Genomic DNA, 26,496 nt, shown 5'->3' with positions numbered 1-26,496 from the left:
GCTGTGGGTTGATCAGGGTACCGAGTTCTATAATCGAACGTTCAAACACTGGCTTGATGAGAATCAGATCACGATGTACAGCACTCACAACGAAGGAAAGGCTGTTGTAGTTGAGCGTTTCAACCGAACTCTGAAAACCAGGATGTGGAAATACTTCAGTGCTAACTCCACCAGCAGGTACATCGATGTCCTTCCACATTTGGTAGAGAAGTACAACACGACAAAACACAGAGGTGTTCGGATGACACCAACTGAGGCATCACGGGAGAAGAACGCCGATCGAATCCGTGACTCACTTGGTGAGAAATCTCCACTATCCAGGTCCACTAAATTCCAGATAGATGACCACGTCCGACTGGTGAAGCAGAAACGACATTTCGAGAAAGGATACACTCCGAACTGGACCGAGGAGGTATTCAGGATCACCGATATTCTCCCGACCAGACCCACTACGTACTCTGTCAAGGACCTCGATGGTGAATCCGTTGACGGGTCGTTCTATGAACAAGAGCTCCAGAAAACTACTCAAGAAATCTACCGGATCGAGAAAGTGCTCCGAAAGGACAACAAGAAGAAACAAGCCCTTGTGAGGTGGAAAGGCTACTCGGCAAGATTCGACAGCTGGGTCCCGTTTGATCAACTCAGCTGGTTGTGAAAAATGTAGACACGTAAATTTGAAAAATACGTGAGCTCTCCCAGCAGTTCGGGTTTGTCCTCCACAAAGGCGCCTTCAGAGACGCACTCTGTCTGCGGTTCGGCTGGGTCCCTCCCCGCCTGCCATCCACTTGTGTGTGTGGCAAGGCATTTAACACCAGCCATGCTCTTTCGTGCCCAACTGGTGGATACCCGGCTCTCCGCCATAACACGATCCGCGACCTGACAGCCGACCTACTGCGTGAAGTGGCAACGGATGTGAAGATAGAACCTCCTCTGCAGCCCCTGGAGGGTGAAAGGCTCCGGTATCGCTCTGCCATCTTGGAAGATGGTGCTCGTCTTGATGTGGCGGCATCTGGTGTCTGGGGAAGTCGTTTTGAGCGCACGTTCTGTGATGTTCGGGTTTTTAACCCTCATGCGCGCTCGAACACTTCCTCAACTCCCGCGTCCACCTATGCCAAGCACGAACAGCAGAAGAGAAGGGCCTACGAAGAACGCGTCAGGGAGGTGGAGCATGCTTCCTTTCTCCCACTGGTATTCAGTGCATCTGGTGGGTGCGGCAAGGTAGCCCACGCTTTCCTGAAGCGTCTTGGGCATATGGTTTCGGAGAAGCGGCATGAACCCTACTCCTCCGTCATGTCCTGGATCCGCTCTCTTGTCTCCTTTGCTTTGGTTCGATCCTGCAACATGAGCCTCCGTGGTCACCGTGCTTCTCCCTACCGCAATCGTTTGGATGCTGCCACTCCTGTTGTGCTGGCAGTCAACGACTGTCAGTTGCGTGACTGAGACTCTTGCGGAGTAGCCGTGTCTAGCCACACTTTTTATTATCCGATGATCTTGTTTTGTTTGCTATGACTCCGTGATTTTCTGTTGGTTGCTTTTCTGCTGTGCGAATAAATGCAGTGTCGACAGAAAAAAAAATGTGGACATGTAAACTTGAAAAATACGTAAGCTCTGAAAAAGCTACGACTCGGAAAGTGAAAAATACGGGTCAGACCAAAAATTAAATTACCGCCTGTTAAAAGGTCAGACCAAAAATCCGCTACCACCCGAGCAAAGTCAAGTCTCATGACTGTGTATGATCACCACCCAAAAGGACACGTAAACTGATAAAATACGTGAGCTCTGAAAAATGTGAACACGTAAACTTGAAAATACGTGAGCTCTGAAAAAGCTCCGACTCGGAAAGTGAAAAATACGTGAGCTCTGAAAAAGCTCCGACTCGGAAACTGAAAAACTCCGAGAAAGGTCAATTCTCACAGTGACGTCAGCTGATGATGATGACTGTGTCTCCAATCACAAGATCGTGGGTTCGAATCTAGGTTTGGACACCCCGTTCTTTTTTTCTTTCTTTCTAGGATGTAGATTAATGTATATTAGAGGGTTGTGATATACAGTAATGCTATCACTGATTGAAAAAATCCTTGTGTAGTGTAAAGATGGATTTTGACCTGAGCAAACTCACTATCACCTATGACGGGAAGAAACTCAAGACTGAGAAACAACTCCTGTGGATTCATAAAAAATTAGACCAAAGAAAGAATCGGGAACTTCTCAAGCAACAGATTCGGAAGAATCGAAAGAAGAAGAGGAAACCGATTGTCACACCACCGTTCACAGTCTCAAAGTCAGTACCCAAAGGGATTCTGAAATCGTTTATCTATGAACCGAAAGAGAATCATCCAGATCTGTATAATATTCTTTGATAGTGGGAAGAAGGCTGCGCCTGTGCGTCTTGCTGACGCAGACGGCAGAATCATGGCAGACATCTCATGGAATCTTAATGCCTTTAATGAATATTATGAATCGGTATTTTACACTGATGGCCAGCCACTCGACCTCAGGCAGCAATCGAATGAGGAAGATCCATTCACAATCGAAGAAGTACGGTCTGCAATTATCAAGCAGAAGTCTGGTGGTGCTGTCGGTCCTGATGGTATCAGTGCTGATGCTTTGAAGTCAGCTAAAAACCTTTTCGCACCCTGGCTGACGAATTTCTTCAACGCTGTTCAAGCTACAGAGTACTGTCCTGACGACATGCGCTGCGGCCTCATCGTTCCCATCTACAAAGCCGGCAAGCCTCTAGGACATCCAAAAAGCTACCGCCCCGTTATGCTCCTTTCCGTCGTCCGTAAGATCTTGACGTCAATACTCACTCGACGACACACACTCCATGTGCAGTCATATGTGGCAGAGAGCCAAGCTGGTTTCCGCCCTGGCAGATCGACCACGGATGGTGTCTTTTACGCCAGGACGATGTGTGAGCGCGCACTACTTGGCGACTGGTCACATTCATCGGCACTATTGGACTTCAGCGGTGCGTTTGACACTGTCATTCGTCAGGTTGCTCTGGAGAGGTTAGCCACTGCTGGCGCACCAACGTCCACCACTGCAGTCCTAGTATCAAACACAACAGCCCGCACGAAGCTTGATAAACAACTAAGCAAACCATTTCCAACAAACATCGGCGTCGTCCAGGGTGACCCAATGTCACCAATAATGTTTATAACTTACGCCGAAGGTTCCATGCGTAGGATCCGAGAGCAAGCTCTACCCGCGTCAGACCTACCAGCAACTTTCACACAATACGCAGACGACACCACTGCCCATCAGAACGAGCGATCATCTGTGGAAGAAACCGTCCGTGTGTGTGAACCCGTTTTCTCGGATGACAATCTGAAGCTGAACGTGGCAAAAACTCAATATTTCACTGTGACCAAGGAAGATGATTCCTGGAAATCGGTGAAGCTGCTGGGGAGTATGCTAGGCACAGCAGAAGACATAGCAGCCAGAGTGTCTGCTGCAAATCGGGCATTTGCAGGCATTCCATGGAAACGCCACAACCTGAATTCCAGGCTGTGTATGTTTTCCTGCCTGATATTGCCTGTCTTGCTGTATAATTGTGCGCTTTGGACCTTATCGCAAACATTAACCGACGTCGTCAATGTATGGCACCGGAAGAAACTACGTACCATCATTGGTATCACGTACCCACAACGAATCTCGAACACAGCGCTGTATGCCAGAACCGAGCAGACCCCACTATCCCAAGTCTGCAGGCAACGGAGACTGCTGTGGTTCGGCCATGTAGTGAGGGAAGGCGAAGAATCGTCCTCTTTCCAAGCCCTCCTAATGTCGATCAACACAACAGACATACGACGACCCCGAGGACGGCCACGTCTGAGATGGATCGACGTTGTCAAGAAAGACTTACAATGCATTAATCTGTCGCTTCTGGATGCTGTGCAATCTGCTTCTGATAGAGCTGCTTGGCTCGAAATTGTTAACAGATGCGTTGACCTCATGCAATGAGTGAAATGCGAACTGTCATTATTATTATTATTATTAGTATCAACATCCCACTGAGAACATTGATACAGAAAGAACTGGAAAATCTCAAAGGTGTGAAAGTCAGTCTGACATTACAAGTAGAAATGGAGAAAGGCGATGACATAACAACCACAGACACACCATACTTCAGGAGTGGACCAATGGCAGTCACAACATCCCATGAGATTGATGACGGTATTCCAACGGCACACTCACAAATTCATAGAAATATCGATAAGTGGATACAGAATGGATCAAACTGGCACATCAATCATATCGTCGGATTTTACGTTGATGTAGCAGCATGTCAGCCAATGAGAGGTAAATCCTACATTGCTTTACCGAACGAGCTCAAGAAAAAGAAGGCAATCATCAATGTCAAGAATAAGGATGATAAATGTCTGATGTGGGCACTGCTCTCAGCTCTGTATCCAGCAAAGAAAAATGGTGACAGGGTAACTCAGTATACAGACTATAGCAATAAACTTGATCTGTTCGGAATCGATTTTCCAACACCACTGAGTCCAATTTCCAAAGTCGAGAAGCAAAACAGCCTAGCGATCAATGTCTTTGGGTATGAGGATAACGTGATCTATCCACTACTGCTGACAAAGAAAAGAGGTGAGAAAGTGATCAATCTTCTACTATACCAAAAAGAAGATCAGAATCACTACTGTTGGATCAAAGATTTCAGCAGATTGTGCTACGATCAGTCAAAGCATAAAGCCAGGAAATTCTTCTGTACAAGATGTCTCCAACCACACAACACAGAGAAATCCCTGAGCAATCATCAGGAGTATTGTGATAATGTCACTGGATTATCAGCACACATGGTACTACCAGAACCGGATGACGATGGAAATCAACCAACACTGAAGTTCATTAATCATCACAAAATGCTACAATGCCCCTATGTAATCTATGCTGACACTGAGGCACTGATCAAGAAAATTGATGGAGTGAAAAGCCAACAAACCAGCCGGGATTCACAGCATGTTCCTTGTGGTTTTGGTTATGTCGTGGTGCGTTCTGACGGAGTGATGACAAGTCAGTGTTTCTACCGGGGTGCTGATGCCATGGATGTATTCTTTGATAAACTCAAAGCTGAGGAGAAGAAAATCCAATCAGCACTCAATAATCCAGCACCGATGGATCTCACTAAGGAACAAGAAGAATTGTTCAGAGAGACAGAAGACTGTTGGATTTATAAAAAGAAACTGGGTGATGACAGAGTCCGTGATCACGACCACATCACTGGTGATTTCCGCGGTGCCACACACAACGACTGTAACATCAAACTGAGAATTTATCCATACAAGCAGCACATCCCTGTGGTTTTTCACAACCTGAAAGGCTATGACAGTCATCATCTCATCGGAGCAATCGGAAAGACAGATGTTGAGACCGTCACATACACGAATAAGGATGGTGTGTGTAAGAGTAAAACTGTGGGTGAGATATCAGTCATTCCCAACAACATGGAGAAATTCATCTCATTCACATGGAGACAGTTCCGGTTCATCGACAGCTGCCAGTTTCTCAATGCCTCACTTGATAGACTGGTGAAAACGACACCAGATGAGTCATTCACTTTCACCAAGACGTTGTCAAACCATCAGCTGTTGATGAGGAAAGGAGTATACCCCTATGAGTACATGAACAGCTTCTCCAGGTTCGATGAGACTCAGCTACCAGCACAGAGTAAGTTCTACTCTTCACTGTCTGATGAGGGGGTGAGTGACGATGACTACAAACATGCTGAGACAATGTGGATGAAATTCGACTGTCAGACTCTTGGTGATTATCACGACTTGTATCTCAAGACCGACGTGTTTCTCTTGGCTGACATCTTTGAGAATTTCAGAGTAGAAGCTGCCAGAACGTATCAGCTGGATCCAGCAAATTACTACACTCTGCCTGGATTTGCCTGGGATGCTCTGTTGATGTACTCAGGTGTGTCCTTGGAATTACTAACAGACTATGATCAGCACTTGTTTGTAGAATCAGGAATGAGAGGCGGTGTGTCGATGGTCTCACAACGATATGCTGCTGCTAATAATCACTATCAGGAGAAATTTGATGCTGATCAGCCATCGTCATTTATCCAGTATCTCGATGCTAACAATCTCTATGGTTGGGCAATGTCACAGCATCTCCCAGTGTCTGATTTTCGGTGGGAGAAACCATCAGAGAAACTCCTGAACAAGATACTGAACACTCAAGATGATTCCTCATCGGGGTATATCGTCGAGTGTGATCTGGAATATCCACACGAACTTCATGAAGAGCACAACGATTATCCAGTTGCTCCGGAACGTCTTTCCGTCAATGAGGACATGCTATCTCCATACCAGCAGGAGCTTGTTGATAAACTCAATTCTTCCGGAGTAGATGCTCTCAAACTTGTACCAAACTTGAGGGACAAGACAAAGTACGTTCTCCATTACCGAAACTTGAAACTCTACACTCAGCTCGGACTACGTTGTGTCAAAATTCATCGTGCTCTGAAATTTACTCAGACACCGTGGATGAGAAACTACATCGAGAAGAATACAGACCTCCGGAAGAAGGCAAAGGATGATTTCTCTAAGGACTTCTATAAACTGATGAACAATGCGGTGTTTGGGAAAACTATGGAGAACGTTCGGAGGAGAGTCAACATAAAATTGTTGAGAAGTCGTGAGGAGAAAAAAATCAAACAGCTTGTTGCCAAACCAACGTACAACCGCCATGTGATCTTCAACGATGACCTGGTCGGGGTACAAAGTAACAGGACAAACGTCGTCCTCAACAAGCCCATATATGTTGGGATGTCGATTTTGGATCTCTCAAAGACACTCATGTATGACTTTTACTACAATCACCTGAAAAAGTTGTATGACTCTGATGTGAGACTCTTGTACACCGATACAGACAGCTTGGTTCTTCATTTCTTTACTGATGATCTGTTTCATGACATGAGTGAGTTTCTTGAGAAGTATGATGTATGTAATCAAGCACGCTCAGGAGGTCATGATGGCTGAATCTTGCCCGAGCCTGCAGCCCAAGGGCCGTAGGCCCGAGGGCTGCAGGCAAGGGCAAGATTCAGCCATCATGACAGACATGAGCGTGCTTGATTTGATTTCTTACAGCGCGAAGCAACATATTAGGGAAGGTCAAAGGTGGAAAGGTCGAAAGGTCGAAAAATTATTCCCGAAATGACGTCAAACGGTCCTGATGGCCTGATTATGCCCGCGGCGGGAAGATCGCCTATTGGCCATGGCCCCGGCAACGATCACGTGTCATGTAAGAAACAAGCAATTATGATCAATCACATCCGTTATATTCCGAGAAAAACAAGAAAGTTGTTGGCCTGTTCAAAGATGAACTCGGTGGGAAACTGATCACTGAGTTTGTAGGACTTCGTTCCAAGATGTACAGTTACTCTGGTGAGGAAAGCGGAAAAAGAGCAAAGGGGGTGAAAACAGCAGTGCTCAAGAAAACTATCACACATGATGATTTCCGAAATTGTCTCTTGGATCAATCCGTGTTCCATCGAGAAATGACAACACTCCGGAGTCATAGACACGTTATTTTCGGAGAAACGGTTAATAAGATAGCCTTAAGGCTTATCACCATTGGACACAAAACGATACATCACAGAAGATGGATGTAGCACGTTAGCGTTCGGTCACCATGAAATACCAAGATATCTGGCTGAGGAGGGGTTTGATAGCAGCATTTCATTCATGAGTTATGCTCCGGATATGATGAAGCAGTTCGTCCAGTGATCATGAGAAAGAAAAAAAGGAAAAAGAAAGAAAGACATTTTTTTTACTTTTTCTTACACATTCGATTTTCTATAATCCTCCCATATAGCATCAAGTCTTTGTTGTGACGTTGTACACTTTGGAATGAATGGTTTGATCTTGATCACATCATCTTCATCATCAATGAGTTTCGAAAGTAGGAATGGATAACTCACTTTGACTTTTTTCTCTTTATTTGCTACTTCCTTGATCCTCTGAATTTTATCAACAAGATTGTTGAATGAGGTCACAGTTTTGCTAAGATATTTTGGTAAACCAACCTTGTTCAGGGTTATCTCCAACCTTGTTTCGATTCCTGTTCTGGTTTTGGATTTTTCTATTTCTTCGAAGAAAGATGTGGTATCAAACAGATCATTTTTCTTCATCTCATACACCTCAAGATCCTCTGGAGTTACTTCATTTTCCAAAATCATCAATTCTATATCTGTAGGAAACCATTCCTGGTTTCTATAGTCAATGTAGTCCGCTATCATCTTATCTTTCCTGGTAGAGTGTTCATCATCTATCCATGTATCCATCACGTCTTCTTCTTTGTTTGTGGAGTAGTCGTCATCAAACCAGGCATCCATGATTTCACTTCTAAAAAAAATATTTTTTGCTTTTCGTTTTTGTGGTTTGTTTGACTATTTTTACAAATCGTTTGGTGAGAATTTCACTTCTTCTTTCTGGAAATGCTTTATAGCAACAACAACAAGTTTGAGACTGAGAGTGTCATCGGTCTTGTCTTTGTAAACCCACTTCAGGTGAACGATACCATTGACGGTGTCACCTTGCTTGATCTTGTTGGTTTTTGATGGTTTGTTGTCCTCATCAAAGATAGCACAATCAGGAGAAATTTGGAGAAACAGTATTGGGTGGTCACACTTTGCTGTGTTAATTCTGCTTCTAACCACATTTCCTTCGGATTCTATCTGCTTCTCGATACAACGGATGGATTTACAAATGTCACTGTCAGAAGAAAATTTCAGAGAATCCTCTTGTCCTTTCTTCACAACATTCATGATATTTGTCTCATCAGTGAATTTTATGTATGGTTCCTTACCATTGATTGTCAGTGAACCACATTTATTCCCATCCTTGATGATGATTCGATAATCAATGGAGTCAGTGAGAATAGCAGCTGTGTCAAACGGGGTTGGCTTCTTGCTTGTCATCTTGGAAAGTTTGTGTAGAATCGTTGGTTATACCTATGGCAACCGTTCCTCTAATATAGAATAATTAGGAATCCTCATCCAAAGCTGAACCACCCGAAGTTGGCTCAGAAACCGATCCCACATCAGTCCTCGAAGTGAGCCAAGATGGGGTAAGTGAAAAAGCTGAAGTTGGCTCACTTCCGAATTTCTCGGAGACAGCAAGTTGACTCACTTTTCTGGAACTGGGTTGAGCCAACATGGGATCAGTGGTTGGAGTTGTAAAATTAGTACTTGGATGTGTAAAATTAGTACTTGGAGGTGTAAAATTAGTACTTGGGTGTCTATCCTTTAGTATAGTAGTATAGGGGGAGGGGGAGACTTTGGGGGAGGCCCGAAGGGCCGATCGAGAAAGTCGATTTTGGCTCACCTGGAAGGTGAGCCAGAACCCCCTCCCCCTATACTACTGGAGGGGGTAAGAGAAGAGGGGGAATGGGGAGGGGGGGGGGGGGGGATGAGCCAGTCACGAATCATAAGAAAAAAAACACAGCAGCACCGCTGTGGAGTGTAGCTAGCCGAATGGTGGTGGATAGGAGAGAGGAGGGGGGGGGGGGGGGGGAGAATGAGCCAGTCATGAATCACAAAAACACACGCGCACGGCAACCGTACGCTCCGGGATGCCAGCCGGGGAAAAGTCTTCTCTTTAAAAAAAAACACATAAGCAAGTTACGCAAAACAACAATAGCCTTTACACAAGAATGATAATTGATACGGTGGGACACTCGAGCTAGCTCAGCAGTTCAGCTTGAATCTCCAAGGCAGTGGATTAGCGTAGGTGCCAGCACGTACATAATTGCTGTTGATGACTCTGAGCTCGAGCCGTGCAAGAATGCTCCACCTCGGACACGCTAGCCCAGTGATGCCGGCAGTGCGGGGGGAGAGACGCAAGAGCGGCCAGCGGGAGTACGGGTTTAAAAAAAAACTAACAGAGTGGATGCACAAGTGTAGGCAGTGTCAACGTCTTTTAGGATAGGAAGCTATTTTCCATCCAAGAGCTGCCGTGGAATTGGAGAGAGAGAGAGAGAGAGAGAGAGAGAGAGAGAGAGAGAGAAAGAGAGAGAGAGAGTGGGGTGGGGGAGGGAGGGGAGAGAATGTTAACGCATCTGCGGCCTTGCGCAGGAAAGCGAAGCACAGCAAGAGAAATCAAAGCCGTGCTTGTCAAGTTCAACAGAGTCTGGCTGCACATGCATCAGCATCAGCAGCGGCAAACGCTCTTGTGTTTGATGCGCTCCATAGAGAACAACTGGAACACTACTGAAGTTGGGTTACTGTCATGTGGTCAGCGATCCACAGGATGTGTACTAGCAGGGTATATCAACAGCTGACAACAGTGCATTTGTGATATACCGGAGTGTGAAATAGCGGGTGCTGTTGCCGGTGCTGTTGAATGTATGTTGTTGTTACTGTTGCTGCTGCTGCTGCTGTTGTTGTTGTTGTTGTTGTTGTTGTAGTTGTTGTTGTTGTTGTTGTTGTATGTTGTTACTGTTGCTGCTGCTGCTGCTGTTGCTATCGTTTCAGCTGTGCTAGATGAAAGTCGAGTGGTTTCTGTCCCTGCTGCAGGTCGTAGCGGCGTGTGTGGTGTGTCACAAACGCTTCGGTAGCATACCCATCGGCCAGCGAGTGAGATCGTCTGGGCACCTTGAAGCCAGGTCTGGTGCCGTGACACGCCTCGTCAAACACACTCGTGTTCTCCCGCGCGTGCAGCATGGCGAAGCTGCCACTCGGTGACACGCCCACACGCCACGAGTAGGAGCTACCGCGTACAAACGAGGTTCGCAAGCTACGTCGGAACTTCTTCTTCAGACGTGACCCGCGCGACGACGACTGACTCAGTGACCTGCCGGAGGCGGAGTGCGCTGCCGTAGTGGCCGGTGTACTGGTTGTTGTTCTTGTCGTCGGGGTAGGTGTTGTCGACGGTCTGTCTGACGCCGTGGCAGCAGCCATTGCTGTCTCCTCCTCCGGCGTCTCGTGCCGAGCGTCGTCAAGTATACAGTGGAGCTGAGAGTCGGCTGACACTCCCGGTGACGTTAGACTGCGCTCGACTTTCTTCTTCAGACTGCCGCAGCGGCGCTGAAGCAGCTTCATAGACATGTTCTTGCGACGCTGGAGCAACATTTTCGGCTCTGCACCATCGTGGTGTTGTGCTGCTGCATCGTCCAGGGAGAGCAGTGCGCTGCTGTTGCCAGCGTCTTGTGAGCGGCTACTAATGCTAGCAGTGGTAGAGGCACCGTCGCCACTGTCAACGAGAGATTGATCCAGCAGATTGCTGTGATACTGCGCTGTGCTAGTAGGCTGCAAAGACAACAGCGGTGTTAACGCCAGCTGATCTCTCGCTGCCGGCAAGCCCAGGGTGGCTTGGGTTGGCGCTGTACAAGTCGCCGTCTCGGACAGCTCAGGGCTGCAGAGATCAGGCGCGCCATCGGTAGCGCGTAGAGTGGCTGTACTGGACGTTGGCCCATTGAGCGGGCAGTGGCTGGCTTGGCTGGAAGGAGAACTGGTAGGGCTGGATAGTGTCCGGCGTAGATGTGTCAGATCCGCTACCGCAGGGCTACTGTTTCGCAACAGCACTCCCCGTACGTTCTGCTGCTGCTGCTGTAATGAATGAAATGCCGGTCTGAAGATAGGTAGGCTGGCGTCGGTGTAATGGTGGGCGACCGCCCCCGTGTTGAAACACGTACTGCCAGACACACTCTGCTGTGGCGTGCGGTCTTCACACACACTCTGCTCGGTCGGTGTAGGCGGGCCGCTCGTCGAGTTCCGTGCCGTCTCCAGGAACATTCCGTCGTGGCCACCGCCCGAAGCACACAGGGACGTCACAGTGGGATTCGTAGCCACAACTTCACTTTTGGACGGCAGCACTGCAAACGAAATGGAGGTCTTCAAGAAGTCGTCAACAAGACACAGGGATTGTCGCTCCTGTCCCAGCAGCTCCGACAAATCAGCTTCGGCCAACACCATGGTTGACTGTGAGTGGCGTACTGAGCTGCTGTGCGTATTCGAGGAGGTTTGCGAGAGACACACGGAGCTACTGTGCGCGCTGGAGGACCGGCGCACCTGGCCCACCAGTCTGAAAACGCTGCTTGTTCGCCTGCTGGGCAGAGCACACTCCTGAGGGATTTCCTCCATCGAAGGTAGGGTGGACGCCGAGGACAGGTTAACAGAGCTGCACTGGCTGCTACCGTACCACGATCGCTCTATGTCACCGCAGCTGTCAAAGAGAGCGTCGCTTGTTACGTCGTCTGTATCTAGCGCGACGATGTCGGAGGACGTGCCTGACTGCTCCTCCTCCTGAGAGACGTTGACATAGTGCGAGGAGTTTGGCATTTGCCGGACCTTACGCTGCCGCCTGGACGTCTGACCTTGCACGGCGTAAGCCGCACTCAGACGCTTTCCTCCTCCTCCACCACCAGCGCCTCCCTCGCTGCCCACACCACCGCCGCAGTTGCTTGGCATGAATGCATCGTCGGAGCCGCTGGAGTTCGCGTTCTCGTCCGTGTCCAGTTGCCCGGACGACCGGCTATTGAGCCGCGCACGGCTGGACACAGTGGAGCAGTCGTCGGAGAACACCACTTCGATAGGCACCTTGGAAGGAGAGTCGATGATCTCTATGCTTTTGTCTTCGGCGGACATTGCCGGGTCGACACCAGTGTTTGCAATGTGTCTGGAGGTGAGAGAGCTACCGGGACTGGTAAAGTCCGGTATGGGACGCTGCACACGCTGCTGCTGCTGCGATGATGATGACATCACTGTCTTATACCCATTACCGATGGTGGCGATGGCGTTGGCTGCACACGCTGCGTCTTGCTGTGAGCACACGGCCTTGCGACGTCGTGACGTCCTTGGCTCGGCGCTCGGCAAGGACATCATACGGCCGTCGCGACTGCCGCCAAGTGATGCGTCGGCGCAGTCTTGCTGTGAACGAGAGCGCACACAATCGGGTTCGCCTTCGCTACTCGTGCTGCTAAAATGGAACACGGCAGAGTCCCTGACGCTTCTCCGGTGCGCGTGGTAGAGAAGATTAGGCGTGCTGGGAAGACGTGGCCTTGGCGTGTGAACGCACAGTTCGTATTCGTTGTTCGCGCTGCCAGCGTCTTCACCGCCAACCCTGCTTAGCGGCTGCTGCCGAAACGCCAACTGTCTTGAGAGACGTCTCCGAAGCGATGGACAGCTGCCCATGTTGTGAGCAGCCACATCGGTGTGGCTGAACTCAGAGCCGGTGCACGACTGGGATAGCGCACGCCGCTCGGCTGGCATACAGGGCGGCATGAGGTGATACGTGTGCTGGAAGTCACCGTTGAAGTCACCACCGACAACACCACCAGGGCTTAGAAAATTGCAGTCGGTCGAGCGCGTATACCTCCTCTGTTCTAGGGCGCTGCCTTCAGACAGCGGTGCCCTTCGGTCGTAGGTACTATGACGATAACCGAGAGAACCCCGGTCGATGGTCTCGTACTCCGAAGGCACCAGATTGAGCCCGACCGGGGCGCTGTGCCAAGGACTCGGCACTTTCCTTTTCACCACACGCTTCAGTCTCCTGTAGCCGCCAGCGCCGCTACCCCCAGCGGTGGATCCACTGTTAGGTGACATGTCATCACCCAGGTTAAACTTATCTGCAGAGTCGCTGTCACTGGAAGACGAAGAGCCCGAGGATTCGCTGCTCTCCCACCAGGAACGTCGCAACGGGTTGGCGAACTCGCTGTCGGACAGAGAGTACGGCAGCGAGTCGATGGGCGGCGGTAGCGGTTTCTCCAGCCGCCGCATCATATACGGGGTGCAGAGACGAGGGCGGCCAAGAAACGAGTCCGGGCCGCAGCCTGACAGGTAGTAGTCTGGGTCGCACTCGTACAGCGTGTGCTTGCTGGTGAGCGTCATCGGTGGCGGATTCACCATGCTCAGGCCGCTAGTCAGCGTGCTGTTGCGGTGCAGGAAGCCGCGCGATGACCAGCGGCTAGAAAGCACTGTCCTACCGCTGGCCGCGGTGCTTGAGGACTTGGTGGGCTTGAGCTCGGTGTGCGTTGACCAGGCGTCACCCGCAGAGTCCATCGCCGGCATCGCCACCTCCAGGATTTGATTGTAGTGAGGCTCAAAGCCCCGTGGTGGTGGCGGCTGGTGGCGGATCCCTTCAGCGTCTTCACCGCTCCATTCAGCATCATTACAACTGCAGGGAGAGAGAGAGAGAGAGAGACACCACAGGGTGAAACTTGGTGTGACTTTCTCTGCACCTGCCAAACCGGTTCCGACACCCTGCTAATGTCAGAAGGATCATATAACGACCTTGCATATAACGACCTTGCATATAACAACCTTGCATATAACAACCTTGCATATAACAACCTTGCATATAACAACCTTGCATAAAACAACCTTGCATAAAACAACCTTGCATAAAACAACCTTGCATAAAACAACCTTGCATAAAACAACCTTGCATAAAACAACCTTGCATAAAACAACCTTGCATAAAACAACCTTGCATATAACAACCTTGCATATAACGACCTTGCATATAACAACCTTGCATATAACAACCTTGCATATAACAACCTTGCATATAACAACCTTGCATATAACAACCTTGCATATAACGACAAATCCAGGTTATTGACACAATAAGTTGCCCAAGTCGTTTAGTAAGTCCTTTGCGAAGATCGGGTTTAGTGACAGATCGAATACAGTGACATTTTGTTCTCTCCTGGAGGAGGAGTGTCGGTCTAATATCCAATCTCCACTGTATTACAGTTAGATGCGCGGGACTTTGCTCTGGGCATGGAAATTCTGTCGTTATTCGCGAATTCATCGTTATAAGCGAAGTTAACAGTATTCACCACGTACCAGTCAGCTTCCTGTGGCACCGCGTTCGGCGCTGGTTTTCGACTGCCCGTGTACAGCATGACTTGCTTGATGACGGCACACGCACAGATGACAAACACAAACGACAGCACGCCACACAGGCTAGCAACCAGAACGTGGTGCCACAGTTCCAGTTTGCCGTCACTGCCGCCCGCGTTACCGTCTGCTCGAGAGAGCAACAATGAAAGGAGAAAGAGAGAGACACACACACATGCACATGGACACACACACACACACAAGCACACACAAGCACACACACACACATGCACACGCACGCACACACACACATATACACCGGCCGCAAAACAAATCACACACAAATTTGTTTTTCCCACTGCACAGAATCAGTCCTGGGAGAAAGCTCTATTACCGTAAAGTACCGTTGATCCCCCCCCCCCCCCCCCACGCCATGTCGCTTCCCAGCTGGGTTTTCGGCAGGGACAATACGACCCAAGCATGCGCCTCAAGCGCCCGTGTTGCACGGCAGCGTAATACAAATGACCTAAACGCGGCGGTTATGCTTCAAATTGTGACCTCGGGCCCCAAAAGGAGGATGCAACGACTTCGCACATGGAATGGCATAGACACGATTCAATCAACGAAACCAAGCCTGAATTCTTGAACTAGAAGTGAAGGGAGACATTCGAAGCCCCAACCATCACGCTTTCCCAGTATGCATGCGCATACACGTACAAGTGTACCAGCACATACACCCACGCTAACACACATTCGCACTCATGTACATGCACTCATGCCCCCCCCCCCCCCACACACATGTACATGCACTCATGCCCCCCCCCCCCCACACACACACATGTACATGCACTCATGCCCCCCCCCCCCCCCCACACACACACACGCACCCTACGTAGAAGACTCACTTGGCGAGGAGACGTCACAGGCAGTGCCGTTGCTGACTAACTCATATCCCGTCTTGCACTTGCACCGATAACTACCGATCTTGTTGATGCAAACAGACCCGACGGGGCATATGCTTTCAGAGCCACCAGCAGCATCGGTATCACTACGGTTTATACCGTCATCGCCGACGTCGCCATCGGTGATACCCGTTGTCACGACAACGCACTCGTCGACGTCCTCACAGTGCAGCCCGCTTCCATGGAAACCAGACGCACAGCGGCACTCGTACGATCCGCTGGTGTCTATGCACGTTGCGTTGCTATGGCAGCGGGTGACAACACACTCGTCGATGTTTTCGCAGTGTGTTCCGTTACCGTGGAAACCACTTCGACAACGACAGGCCTTGGCGGGTGTAGTGGAGTCATTGGTTTGCGTCGTCGGGAGGAGAAGAACGCAGTCGGCGTTCAAGGAGCAGGGCAATCCCATCGCGGTGCACTTCGGAAGACCTATGCATGCGGAGAGAGGAGAGAAATCAGCGGTACTGTAAGGTTATTTTCGGTGTAACTTTAATTTCGGTGATTTCAGTAGAAATACCAGGCACCTGAATTTAGATTACACCTACTGTAAAAGCAGAAATTTTCGGTGGTGTTTCGGTGCCGAAATTTTTACCGAAAATAAAACGCACCGAAAATGTCGGTATAGTACTAGTACACTTACCTGGAACGCGGGTTTACCGAAAATTTCCCTCCGCCGAACCGCCGATTTTGGAGAATACCGAAAATATTACACCACCGAAAATTTCTGCTTTTACAGTAAATGGCACAAGAGTGTGTACTGTATGTGAAGGTCACCTAATTCTAAGCTACACCTGAAACCCGTCAGGTCCCTGACACCGAAATTTTAGTACACCTAAAATTACATGGTTCACAGTACTGTTAAGTGAGAAACTTTCGCTAGAGATTAAATTTCGCTATTTTCGCGACCATCACACATTCGCGAATACAAATCGCCGCAAACCTCTCCGTACATTGATTGTAGACAGTACAAGATCCGACTGAAGAGATAGAATCGCAAAAGTTTCTCATCGTGAACCAGCTCAATTTATGAAAACGCTAAATTTGCGCGCCGCAAAAGTTTGCCACTTTACAGTATGTCAGAATAGCATGAAGAAAATCCACCTACATATGAGTGAGTGCACAAGAACAGAGAAGACCAAATGACTAGAACGCTGAAGTACTGTGTATTTATATAAAATAGAAGAAAAACACATGGAAACGAGTTCTGAAGCAACTATCCACGCCTGTAACAAATAATAAGCAGTCAGAAAGTGCGATAACAGGGCACACCTTTTTGTAGTTAGACGGCATTGTCATGTTATTTACAGGTCTCGCCATCAATAGTCATCATCCAATAACATTCGGCATTCTTTGTTGCCGTGAGACTTAGCTTGTGCACATTTTCGCTGCGCTCACCTTCCCCTCTTCGGTCTTACCTAACCGCGAACCTTCCAAGTTGGAAGGCTGTTGGCTTGCGCACTGGAGATGTGTTAGAGCTAGATCTCAGATCGTTGAATGTCTCAATAGCCTGTCAGTTGTGTGCCCTGTTATCGCACTTTCTACTTGCTTATGATCTTGCTACAGTCGCGACCTGTGGATAGTTGCTTCATAACTAGTTCCCATGTGTTTTTCTTCTATTTTATATTTCTTACTGGCTCAGTATCCGAGTTATATATTGTGGATATCCTACGAGATGACTCGTACAACATAAATCCTGCATCAAGTAAAAATAAAAAATAAAATAAAAAAGCTCTTTACACTTGATGTACCAGCCTGCTATGCCGGACACCGCCAGCCATGCATCGACCAGGCGCCAGGCGCGAACTGATGGTGGTGGTGGTGAGAAGGAGAGCTCTGTGCCAGAACTTTGCAGCCTAGAGAGCGTGTGTGGGTAGGCGTGTGTTTACCGCCATATTGCCAGGTGTGTCTTTACCACCATATTAATATCAACCATAAGCTCTCTACAGCTTCAATAACAGGCGGGCATTTGTATGGGTAACTAGCTTATGAAGTATGAAGATTTCCTCGTCGTTAACTTATAAGGCGTTTGTCCTACGAAATTGGTTCAAGTGCGTCATTCGTACATTCGTGTTCATTGTTGTACACCAGGTCATCGCCGCACCGACGTTTTAGGACACCAGCGTGTGTTTATGTTTGAAGGGGAAGCATACCCTGGTGATACCCTGGTGATATTTGTGCCTGGAGAGCACTATATAAGTGGTGCTCTTTGGGCACAGTCTTCCTCAGCCTACTCAAGCTCAACTGATGAGGGGTGAATTCCCTCAAACACTGTGTATTGAGCAGGGAGTGGTGCTCTCTTGCAGGTTTGCCGAGTGGAAGGTTCGGTGGACTTCTCGCGTGCTCTGGATGGCAGTCGCGAGTCGGTCAAGTGAGAATTCAAGTCGGCAGGAATAGCACAAGCTCCCACGTAGGGAGCAACACACAAAACCCCCTACACTACTTATCACTGTTAATTTGATCATCGGAGTATAAGCCAGACACCTCTTTTTTTGGGAGTGAATTTTGAGTGTTCAAAGAGCGGCTTACAGTCCGTTCATTGGAAACTGGCACCCTAGCTTTTTGGTGTCTCTCTCACATAGTTGTAGATATCGCGAAAACAACAGTACATCCTGCATTGTGTGACCCGTGCAATTACTCCTTGCCACATTTGAGGCCAGAAAAGTCCAAGAACAGGGAAATAGAAATTCAGCCAGGTTTTACAAAATTAGGACAGGTATGCCATGGCAAAATGTATGGAGAAGCAGATCCAAAACCCAGATTTTTGAGATTTAAAGTGGGTTTTTGATCCTCAATTCGGCCCAAATCCGACTTTCAAAAGCCAGCGGGCCAGTTTCCGATGAATGGACTGTAGGGCATGTTCGATTGTACGAATCCGTGAGCCCCGGACCCGGACCCGGATTCGCCAAATTTGTACATGTTCGATTGTACGAATCCGGATCCCGAGAGCACGGATTCGGATCCAGCCAACCCACCTCCCAGAGACGGATTCGACGGATTCATTTCCATCGTACGACTCATATCTACTCAAAACTCCCAATATGCGTACACTAGGTCAAGAGTTCACCACAATGCATACAGATACTACGGGATGAGCTGTAGCAACGCGGTTGCTAAGGCCTTGAAGCGGATTATCGATTGTGCACATTCGATTGTATCCGTCCGATCGAAGTGATCTGATCGGCGGGGATCGGGATCCAGTTTCTACAATCGAATGCAGCCTTACACTCCGGAAATACGGTATGGAAAGACTATGGTATGACCTGACCGATTACAAATTTCTTCCAGTGGTCCTGTGTGCCATCCCCTGACCGATTACAAATTTCTTCCAGTGGTCCTGTGTGCCATGTCATGTTACTACAGTCCATTTCAAAAAAATAGACGCGCGGTATTTTTGAAATATTTCTACTTTGGTGGTAACTTTTTGAGAATTGTTTTCGGAATTTTGCTCAGGTTCTTCCCCCGATTATAGATTTTTAAGCAATCAGATACCGTGGTGTCTCGTATAGAAGCCTGTCTTGAATACAAGACTGTTTTGAGTAGAAGACTGATTCTCAAGATCTACTGCCGGCACGTAAGCCTGGTTTTAGTGTTGACATACACAGAAATACCGGGTTTGAATAGAAGCCTGATGTGAATAGAAGCCTGGCCCTGACATCGGCTACTACAGGAATAAGCCTGGCTCTAGTACGCGACATTACGGTAAGAAACGCCAAATGTCGAAAAAATGTATGCACCCAGAGATCACAGATTTTATGTGGTATAGATGCTGGCCTAATAATGGTTTTCTGAAATCACGCGTCTATATTTTTAAAACACAATGTAGGGTACCGTAAAAGTCCGTAAATAAGTACGTATTTACTTTCGAATTTAGTGACCACACCCGTACTAACTTTCGGGCGGGTACTGATTTTCGGGCACGAACTAACTTTCGGACCTGACTTGTGTGTAGTGGAGAAGTCATTTTCATGTCGATGCACATGCTACGTGCTGCATGTGCGCATTGTACCGGTACTTATTTCGGGCAGTGTGTTTATCGGGCTTGACTTGACTTCAACAGAGCCAAAACTAATGAAGGGGGTATTTCTTTCGGACAGGTACTTATTTACGGACTTTTACGTTAGTGACTTACCCCACACCGACTGCATGGTTAGTAGAATGGTGGAAGCGATGGCAAGCAGAAGATGACTGGCAAGGAGGGTTGCGGGAGGCAAACGCCACCGCCACCGATACATCATGAAAATGTGCACAGCTGCAAACACACAGCACAGTACAGATGCAGACGTGAGTCAGTGCACAAAACGCATAAACACGGACGCACACACACATATGATATAACCCCCCCCCCCCCCCTTTTGTCAGTCCCCAACACATGACCTTGCCTACACCCGTGCATTGACTCTCCGGCTACTTGTCATGAACACTAAGAAAGAGCACACGCAGCTCAGGTTCTTCGACAACAACAATTTGAACAGTTTCTTATTTTATTTATCTATTTTATTCCAAGCAATACATGGCTGGGGTAGCCAATGACCACTTTGCGTGGCGATTGCAGGGTTTTTTTTATAGCCAACCATGGCTAAACTTTCAAGTAAACTTTTGTGCCTTCTCTTCAGGTGAAGTAGAGACAAGAGAGGAACATGAACAATAACTTGAGGACAATAGAAGAGGGATATCTGGGTTTGTTTGTGTGTATCTGCATTGCTGAGCAAGTGGAGAAAACCATAAAACATACACATGCGCACGCATGCACACACACACACACGGACACACACATATGGACACACACGGACACGGACACACACACACACACACGGACACACACACACACACATGGACACACACGGACACACACACACACCTGGACACACACGGACACACACACACACACACGAACACACCATGTACCAACATACACACACACGGACACACACACAGACGCACACACACACACACACACAGACACACACACGCACACGCGCACGCACACACACACACACATGGACACACACACACACACAGATATACACACGGACGTCCACATACCTTCTTGCGGCGCCCTAGCAAGACGTCAGTGCAGCATCCATACAGCCAGAGCATGACAGCATGTCACTAAGCCGCCTCTCAGTCTGTGCTAAGATTTCCCGTTTCCATAGTTACAGCTTTCATCACCTACTGAGGGGTGAAGAAGACGTCCATGGGAGTGAATAATCAGAACCCACGGGAGCCGACTGCAGACGTGTGCGAGTGGACACCTGGGCTGTTCTAGAAGGAGTTACAGTAGTTGGTGCTATCCGTGACGGCGGTAGCACGGTCTGCCTTGCCTCTCACGAGAACGAGCAGCCGTCAAAGAACGCCTGTGGAGCAAAGACAAGATCATCATCATCATCATCAGCAGCAGCAGCAGGAACATCAGCAGCAACAGCGCAACAACAGCAGCAGCAGCAATAACATCAAAATTGAGAGTCAGCAATTCGAGCAGCAGCAGCAGCAGCACTGACAACAAGAACACGGGAGTAACGTCAAGAACAAGTTCACAGCTCGTCATTATTTTAGATATTTGGAAATGTTTAGCAAACATGCACCCACTACCACCCAGGCTACAACTGATAGAATCTACAGTTGAGCTCACTGAACTCCGACCCGAAGCGCAAAACTTGACCTGGCCATGGAAGTGGCAACGAATGCGGCGGCTGGACGTGCACACCTACAAGTACAGTGATGTAATGGTAAGTGGTCCAGGACGTCAAGGGCCGTGAAAGTTGAGGGCGCCAGCTATGCACTTTGGGTCAGATTCACCGAGCACAACTATGATACTGCTCATTCCTGGAGACTTCAAAGCACGAGTTGGTCTCATTCAGAGAGTGCTAAGTTATGCTAAGTGCTAACCCATGGAATGGGACACGAGTTGGTCTCACTCAGAGAGTGCTAACCCATGGAATGGGACACGAGTTGGTCTCACTCAGAGAGTGCTAACCCATGGTCAGGGGCCTGTGGAATCGATGGAATTGGTGAAACAAGCAGCGCCATGAAGCAGCTATGTATCACCAACACCTGGCCCCCCAAACGGGATATGTTGTCAAGCACACATGACATCACCCACGCACTCCACAGTGGCACTGCATTGACTACATATAGGTGCGCAGCGGGGATTGACGGCATTTGTATAAATGTATGTGTATTAACCCTGTACAACTTTCGATCCCCTGGGATCGAAACCTTTCAAAATTTCAATCGATCGTAACTCAGTCATTCCTGGGTTATATCCGAAAACTAGAATATGTAGGTCAAAGAGAAAACTCCCAGCTGTCCATTGAAACAATCGCTGAAGCGCTCCGATGTGTCGTTCCAGAGTTACGTAGCTCTAAAGTCGAATCGCGGCAAATGTCGCTCAATAGCCGCTCGCGCAAATTTGAATGAGGGATATCCCCATCATTCTGGGCATGCAGTGACGTAGAAACACGTTCAAAATGGTAAACGGACTGATGACAGTTTGTGAAATTTGTTTGAAGTAACAGTTAGTTGTTACGAGCAAGGAGAGCGAAATGGTTGATGCAAGACGACTTCTGTCGGAATATTGGCGTTGCAGCTAAGACGCTGGGCTGTAGCGCTTGCGTTTTGACCTTCGTGGTGGCAAGCGTGGGCTCAATGTGTTCCTCTTGCGACGAGCTTTCCAGGAAGCCCAAGATTGAAAAAATCGTCAAAAGGAGGCTAAAGTTATGACCCGGATAATTATAGAATTTGAGGTGAGTCGAGATCAAATTCAGTCTGTGTACAATTTTTCAGTACATAATGGGTTAATAATCAGAAACACGGAATGCGGTGGCGACAATCCGATACTTTGCTCCGTGTTTGAGTGTTACATACTAACACTGCCCGCCAGAGCCCGTAATAGTGCTATCCCATCGTTCCCACGCGCCACGATCCAAGACTGGAATCGTCTTCCATCTGCCCTGCTACGCAACCTTCCCACGCAGAAGGGAATGCAGGCGTTCGAGGAAGGCATCGATAAGTCTCTCCGCAGCCGAGACTGGCACTGAGCCACAAATGCACTAGGAATCCTCTCTGAGCACCCGCTCCGCTTGCACCCTGGATCCCCCATTACGGTATTCTCTGTTACATGTATCATCTTTCCATTTTCCAACCTTTATTCCACTATACCCATACATCTTCACGACACTCTCCAAACGGTCTCTGGGCTACACCAATCACTATATTCGAATTTTCAGGCAAGGCCCATCTTAATTTGAATATCTCTTTTTCTTTTAGTGACCCACCGCTTTAGGAGCTGCATCTGCGCCTTGATCCTTGAAGGGTGGTGGCGTTCCTACGGATGCGGAAAACTCGGCCTCTACATAGAGAAACCGAGTCTGACGCGAAGGGTGAAATTTTTTTAGTGATTGGTGTAGCCCAGAGACCGTTTGGAGAGTGTTGTGAAGATCTATGGATATGGTGGATGGCTACAGTGAAGTCTTCGCATTTTGCGAAATGTTATTCCATTATTATTGTATTATTGATGATAGATCCAACAGATAAGAATTTACAAGTTCAGACTGGTTTTACTTAGCGTGGATAGGTATCGGTACTTAGCTGCAGCACCTACGCACCAGTTTCGTGTTTTTCTGACAAGTTCTGCGGATCTTCCAACTCGTTGCGCCAAGTGTACGTAACCCCCAGGAGTGTGCAACCCACTTAGCACTACCAGAGCTGTCTCGGCAGAATTTCAACTTGACGTTGTTTTAAGGATGCTATGCCTAAAGCAGGAGTACATCAGTAAAACTCAGAATGTGCAGCATCTGACTTTTTCTGCATTATGAGGCGCGACGTGGCGTAGTGCGTACAACCGAGCTGCAGCCGTGCAGAAAGAGACCTGCTTCAATACCGCCTGTACGCACTCTATCACTAAAATGATGCAATCCCGGAATTTCGTTCGCCGTGACAGCAACCCATCAGAGCAGCACATTCTGGGTTTCATGCACACTCTGGCAGTCCTAAGTTAGATGTGTTGTCGCACGTACTCTTGACCAGTGGCGGGCAAATCCCAATTTGACCGCGTACACACTGGTGTAAGAAAACACGTTTGATGTGTCGACAGACTCGACGCCCAGCACAAACGCCGGGAGTCACTCGTGCGAGGTCCATTGCGCCATAAAGATGACGTCACCTTGAAATTCTGCCGTGATAGCATCGAATGCGGAAAGGACACACTCTTGCGGGTTATGTAGGATTGGTTACATGATTATACTCAGGGATGTGCTTGAGTTTTTTTTCTTGATGTTCTGATTTTGAGAATGGTTCCAAAGAAATGCACGACAGTCATACCTACTGTTCAAGTGCATGGCATTCCAGGTTTGGACTGGAAAGCCAAATAAAGCATGACACGTCACCGTGCTGGATGTATGCCGTCCACCGCCTGCATGGCAGCACTCAGTCAGTGATAACCAGAACACACGCAGCAAATCTCCACTTACCAGATGCAGCTACACCGGGGGCTGACTCAGCCGACACATTCAGAGAGAGGGAGAGAGAGAGAACTCCAAACACAGCTTGCCCACAACAAATTGAGTGCCGGGACGAGGGGAAAATACGTTACACTAGCAGCCTCCAGATACTCTCCGCTGTCACGACTACTGCTGGCCTTAGCAATGTGAAAAACAAATTTATCTCGCCACTTCCAGAAATGCAGTCATTTAGTCCACGTGCGACACACGGGCGGAAGCCTTTCAAACTGCGCCACAGTTTCGTGTCAAACTTGTCGCAAGGAAAACCTGGCACAATGCACTGCTACAAACCATAGAAGGAAGTAGTTCGGCTCGAAAATAACAGCACCTTCCTTGCTAAATCACATCCAGACCAATCTCTGAACGTCTTTCAAAACCTTGACGTGGAGTGAACATCGTAGTCATACCGCATACATGTGTGTGTACGAGGTGAAAGTAAGTTGTTAGCATATCCCGCGGCCCGCGGCTCGGGGGGCGAATAAACTCCTTTTCGCTTTGAAAACTGTACTCGTAGACCCGTCCCCCTGCAGGCGCGCCCTGGTCCATGGTCAGGATGAATATGGGGTCGACGGTCGTACCCAGGGAGTAGTACTTCCTGGTCGTACCCAAGGTTTGGGTACTACCGCGTACCGGTACGCGGTAGTAGATCTACAAGTATACATATGGGCATCATAGCATGGAACTGCTGTACTACAAGCAATTCCATATACGGTAAATATGAGTGTGTTTGAACCAGGGAGTAGTACTACTCCCTGGTTTGAACAAGGGGGTAGTACAACTCCTTGGCGTTGGGCTTGGCTCGAACCGTCGCTCTTCGACTTTTCTAGTACCTGTTTGTAGTTTCGTTTTCTGAAGATTAAGAGGTGGACTATTGGCCTCTTCAGAAAAAGAAAGTGTCCTCGAAACTCCCACAAACTCATCGAGAGGTAGAGGTGGGTCATGGAGAGGTGGACCTTGGAGTCTTCCCCGCGGAAACTACCTTTTTTTGGATGCATCTCCCGTAGAACTTTACTACGAGAAAACCTGCAAATACGGTAGATCCTATGGGATTTTGGGAAGCTATGGGAAGCTTGGGAAGCTTGGGAAGCTCATTTTCACTAGTGTTGTTGTAGTAGATTCTGCACTGGGATAATGTTGAGGCTGGCATGACAATGAAGTGACAGCAAGAGTATTAAGGGGCTTGTTTACTCTCGGTGGCAGCATTCTACTACCGCTACTATGGTACTAAACTAGCTGTGTCGGAGTACCCATACACGTGCTGCTTCGACTACTTCTTCTTCTAGAGGTTTCTCGAGTACCAGTAGTTGAACAGGATAATTCGAGCTCCTCCTACGTCAGTGATCGCTTGGTCGCATCCCAGGATCAAAATTGGATTGTAGATCCCTCAGCATCCTGTTGTAATTGTCAGATGTGGAATGAAGATCGAAAAATCAAAAATTCACTCCAGCGGGTACGAGTCTACACGTACAGGGATGTACTCTTGATCACGTGATGGCACAACTTGAAGAAAACAAATAATTGGTTGCAGTGTGAGTCTCGTACTTGTCTGCAACCACCATCTGCATCTACATGCTACCAAGAGTCCATAACCCCCCATGGACTCTTGATGCTACCAAGATCAAGAGTGAGGTTACAGCCATATATGGACTCTTGCTACGATGTCCACGTGGAAGTACACATGTATTTCTTCCTTATTATTATTAGCATCGCTGGCTACAAGCGAGGGTCCCTGGTTCGAGTCCTGGTGGTGACAGTCAATTTTTTCTTCAGACTTTTCCCGTTTGTCTCTTTCCCTCAAACCAGTTAATATATTATTATTATTATTATTATTTTAAAACGAAGGTAAGTTATGGGTCGCAAATATCCACGCAAACACACATCCAGTCATAATAAGGCACTTGTCATAAGTATCCGAACGTTTTCGGTCCCTTCTCATCAAGGATTATACAGGGAATGGCTCAAGCTGGAAAGACTAAAACTTATAATATTATAGCGTAAAGATAATTAGATAACAACACTCGTGACAAGGTGGAAAATTATCAAGTTTAGCACGACACAAAACTCGAAGGAAGATAATAATAGTGACAACAACATAGTGAGCAAATTAAGTTACATTGTTACCACCTCGACGAGGAGTAACACCAAACAATTGTAGCGACAACACATTTTCTTTCTGTACGCAAAGTTCAGGATCTAACTTACGGATATACAAAGCTTCTAACACAGC

At 48.1% G+C, this 26,496-nt stretch overlaps 2 protein-coding genes across 3 annotated transcripts; one reads left to right on the top strand and one right to left on the bottom strand.

Annotated features, from left to right (window-relative positions):
• Positions 1-4,088: 4,088 nt before the first annotated feature.
• LOC135826831 (uncharacterized) lies at positions 4,089-7,007 on the top strand. The gene has a single exon (XM_065339433.1). The coding sequence runs from the start codon at positions 4,089-4,091 to the stop codon at positions 7,005-7,007; it is 2,919 nt and encodes a 972-aa protein (XP_065195505.1).
• A 2,434-nt stretch (positions 7,008-9,441) lies between these two features.
• Positions 9,442-24,706, bottom strand: LOC135825981 (uncharacterized). 2 transcript variants are annotated; one of them, XM_065338615.1, is made up of 6 exons: positions 24,240-24,706; positions 20,815-21,125; positions 19,901-20,020; positions 15,715-16,200; positions 14,816-14,999; positions 9,442-14,141 (listed from the first exon to the last, which is right to left on the bottom strand). In XM_065338615.1, exons 3-6 carry the CDS (start codon positions 20,004-20,006, stop codon positions 10,490-10,492), a joined length of 4,428 nt encoding a protein of 1,475 aa, XP_065194687.1. In that variant the 5' UTR covers positions 20,007-20,020; positions 20,815-21,125; positions 24,240-24,706; the 3' UTR covers positions 9,442-10,489. The 2 variants fall into 2 exon arrangements, with proteins under 2 accessions (XP_065194687.1, XP_065194688.1); XM_065338616.1 differs by having other exon boundaries at positions 14,816-14,996.
• Positions 24,707-26,496: the final 1,790 nt, after the last annotated feature.

This window comes from Sycon ciliatum, chromosome 10, assembly GCF_964019385.1.
Source record: "Sycon ciliatum chromosome 10, ocSycCili1.1, whole genome shotgun sequence".
Taxonomy (NCBI): Eukaryota; Metazoa; Porifera; class Calcarea; order Leucosolenida; family Sycettidae; genus Sycon; species Sycon ciliatum.
The sequence above is the reverse complement of the archived record's forward strand: the minus strand, read 5'-3'. Positions and strand labels throughout refer to the sequence as shown.

What these genes read in the sequence shown, in the direction of transcription:
- LOC135826831 (XM_065339433.1), top strand. Translation starts at nt 4,089, where the DNA reads ATGGAGAAAGGCGATGACATAACAACCACAGACACACCATACTTCAGG.
- LOC135825981 (XM_065338615.1), bottom strand. Translation starts at nt 20,006, where the DNA reads ATGATGTATCGGTGGCGGTGGCGTTTGCCTCCCGCAACCCTCCTTGCC. An exon ending in AACCATGCAGTCGGTGTGGG is followed by an intron (nt 16,201 to 19,900) that starts GTAAGTCACTAA and finishes CCGCATGCATAG; the next exon opens with GTCTTCCGAAGTGCACCGCG. An exon ending in GTGCCACAGGAAGCTGACTG is followed by an intron (nt 14,142 to 14,815) that starts GTACGTGGTGAA and finishes CTCTCCCTGCAG; the next exon opens with TTGTAATGATGCTGAATGGA.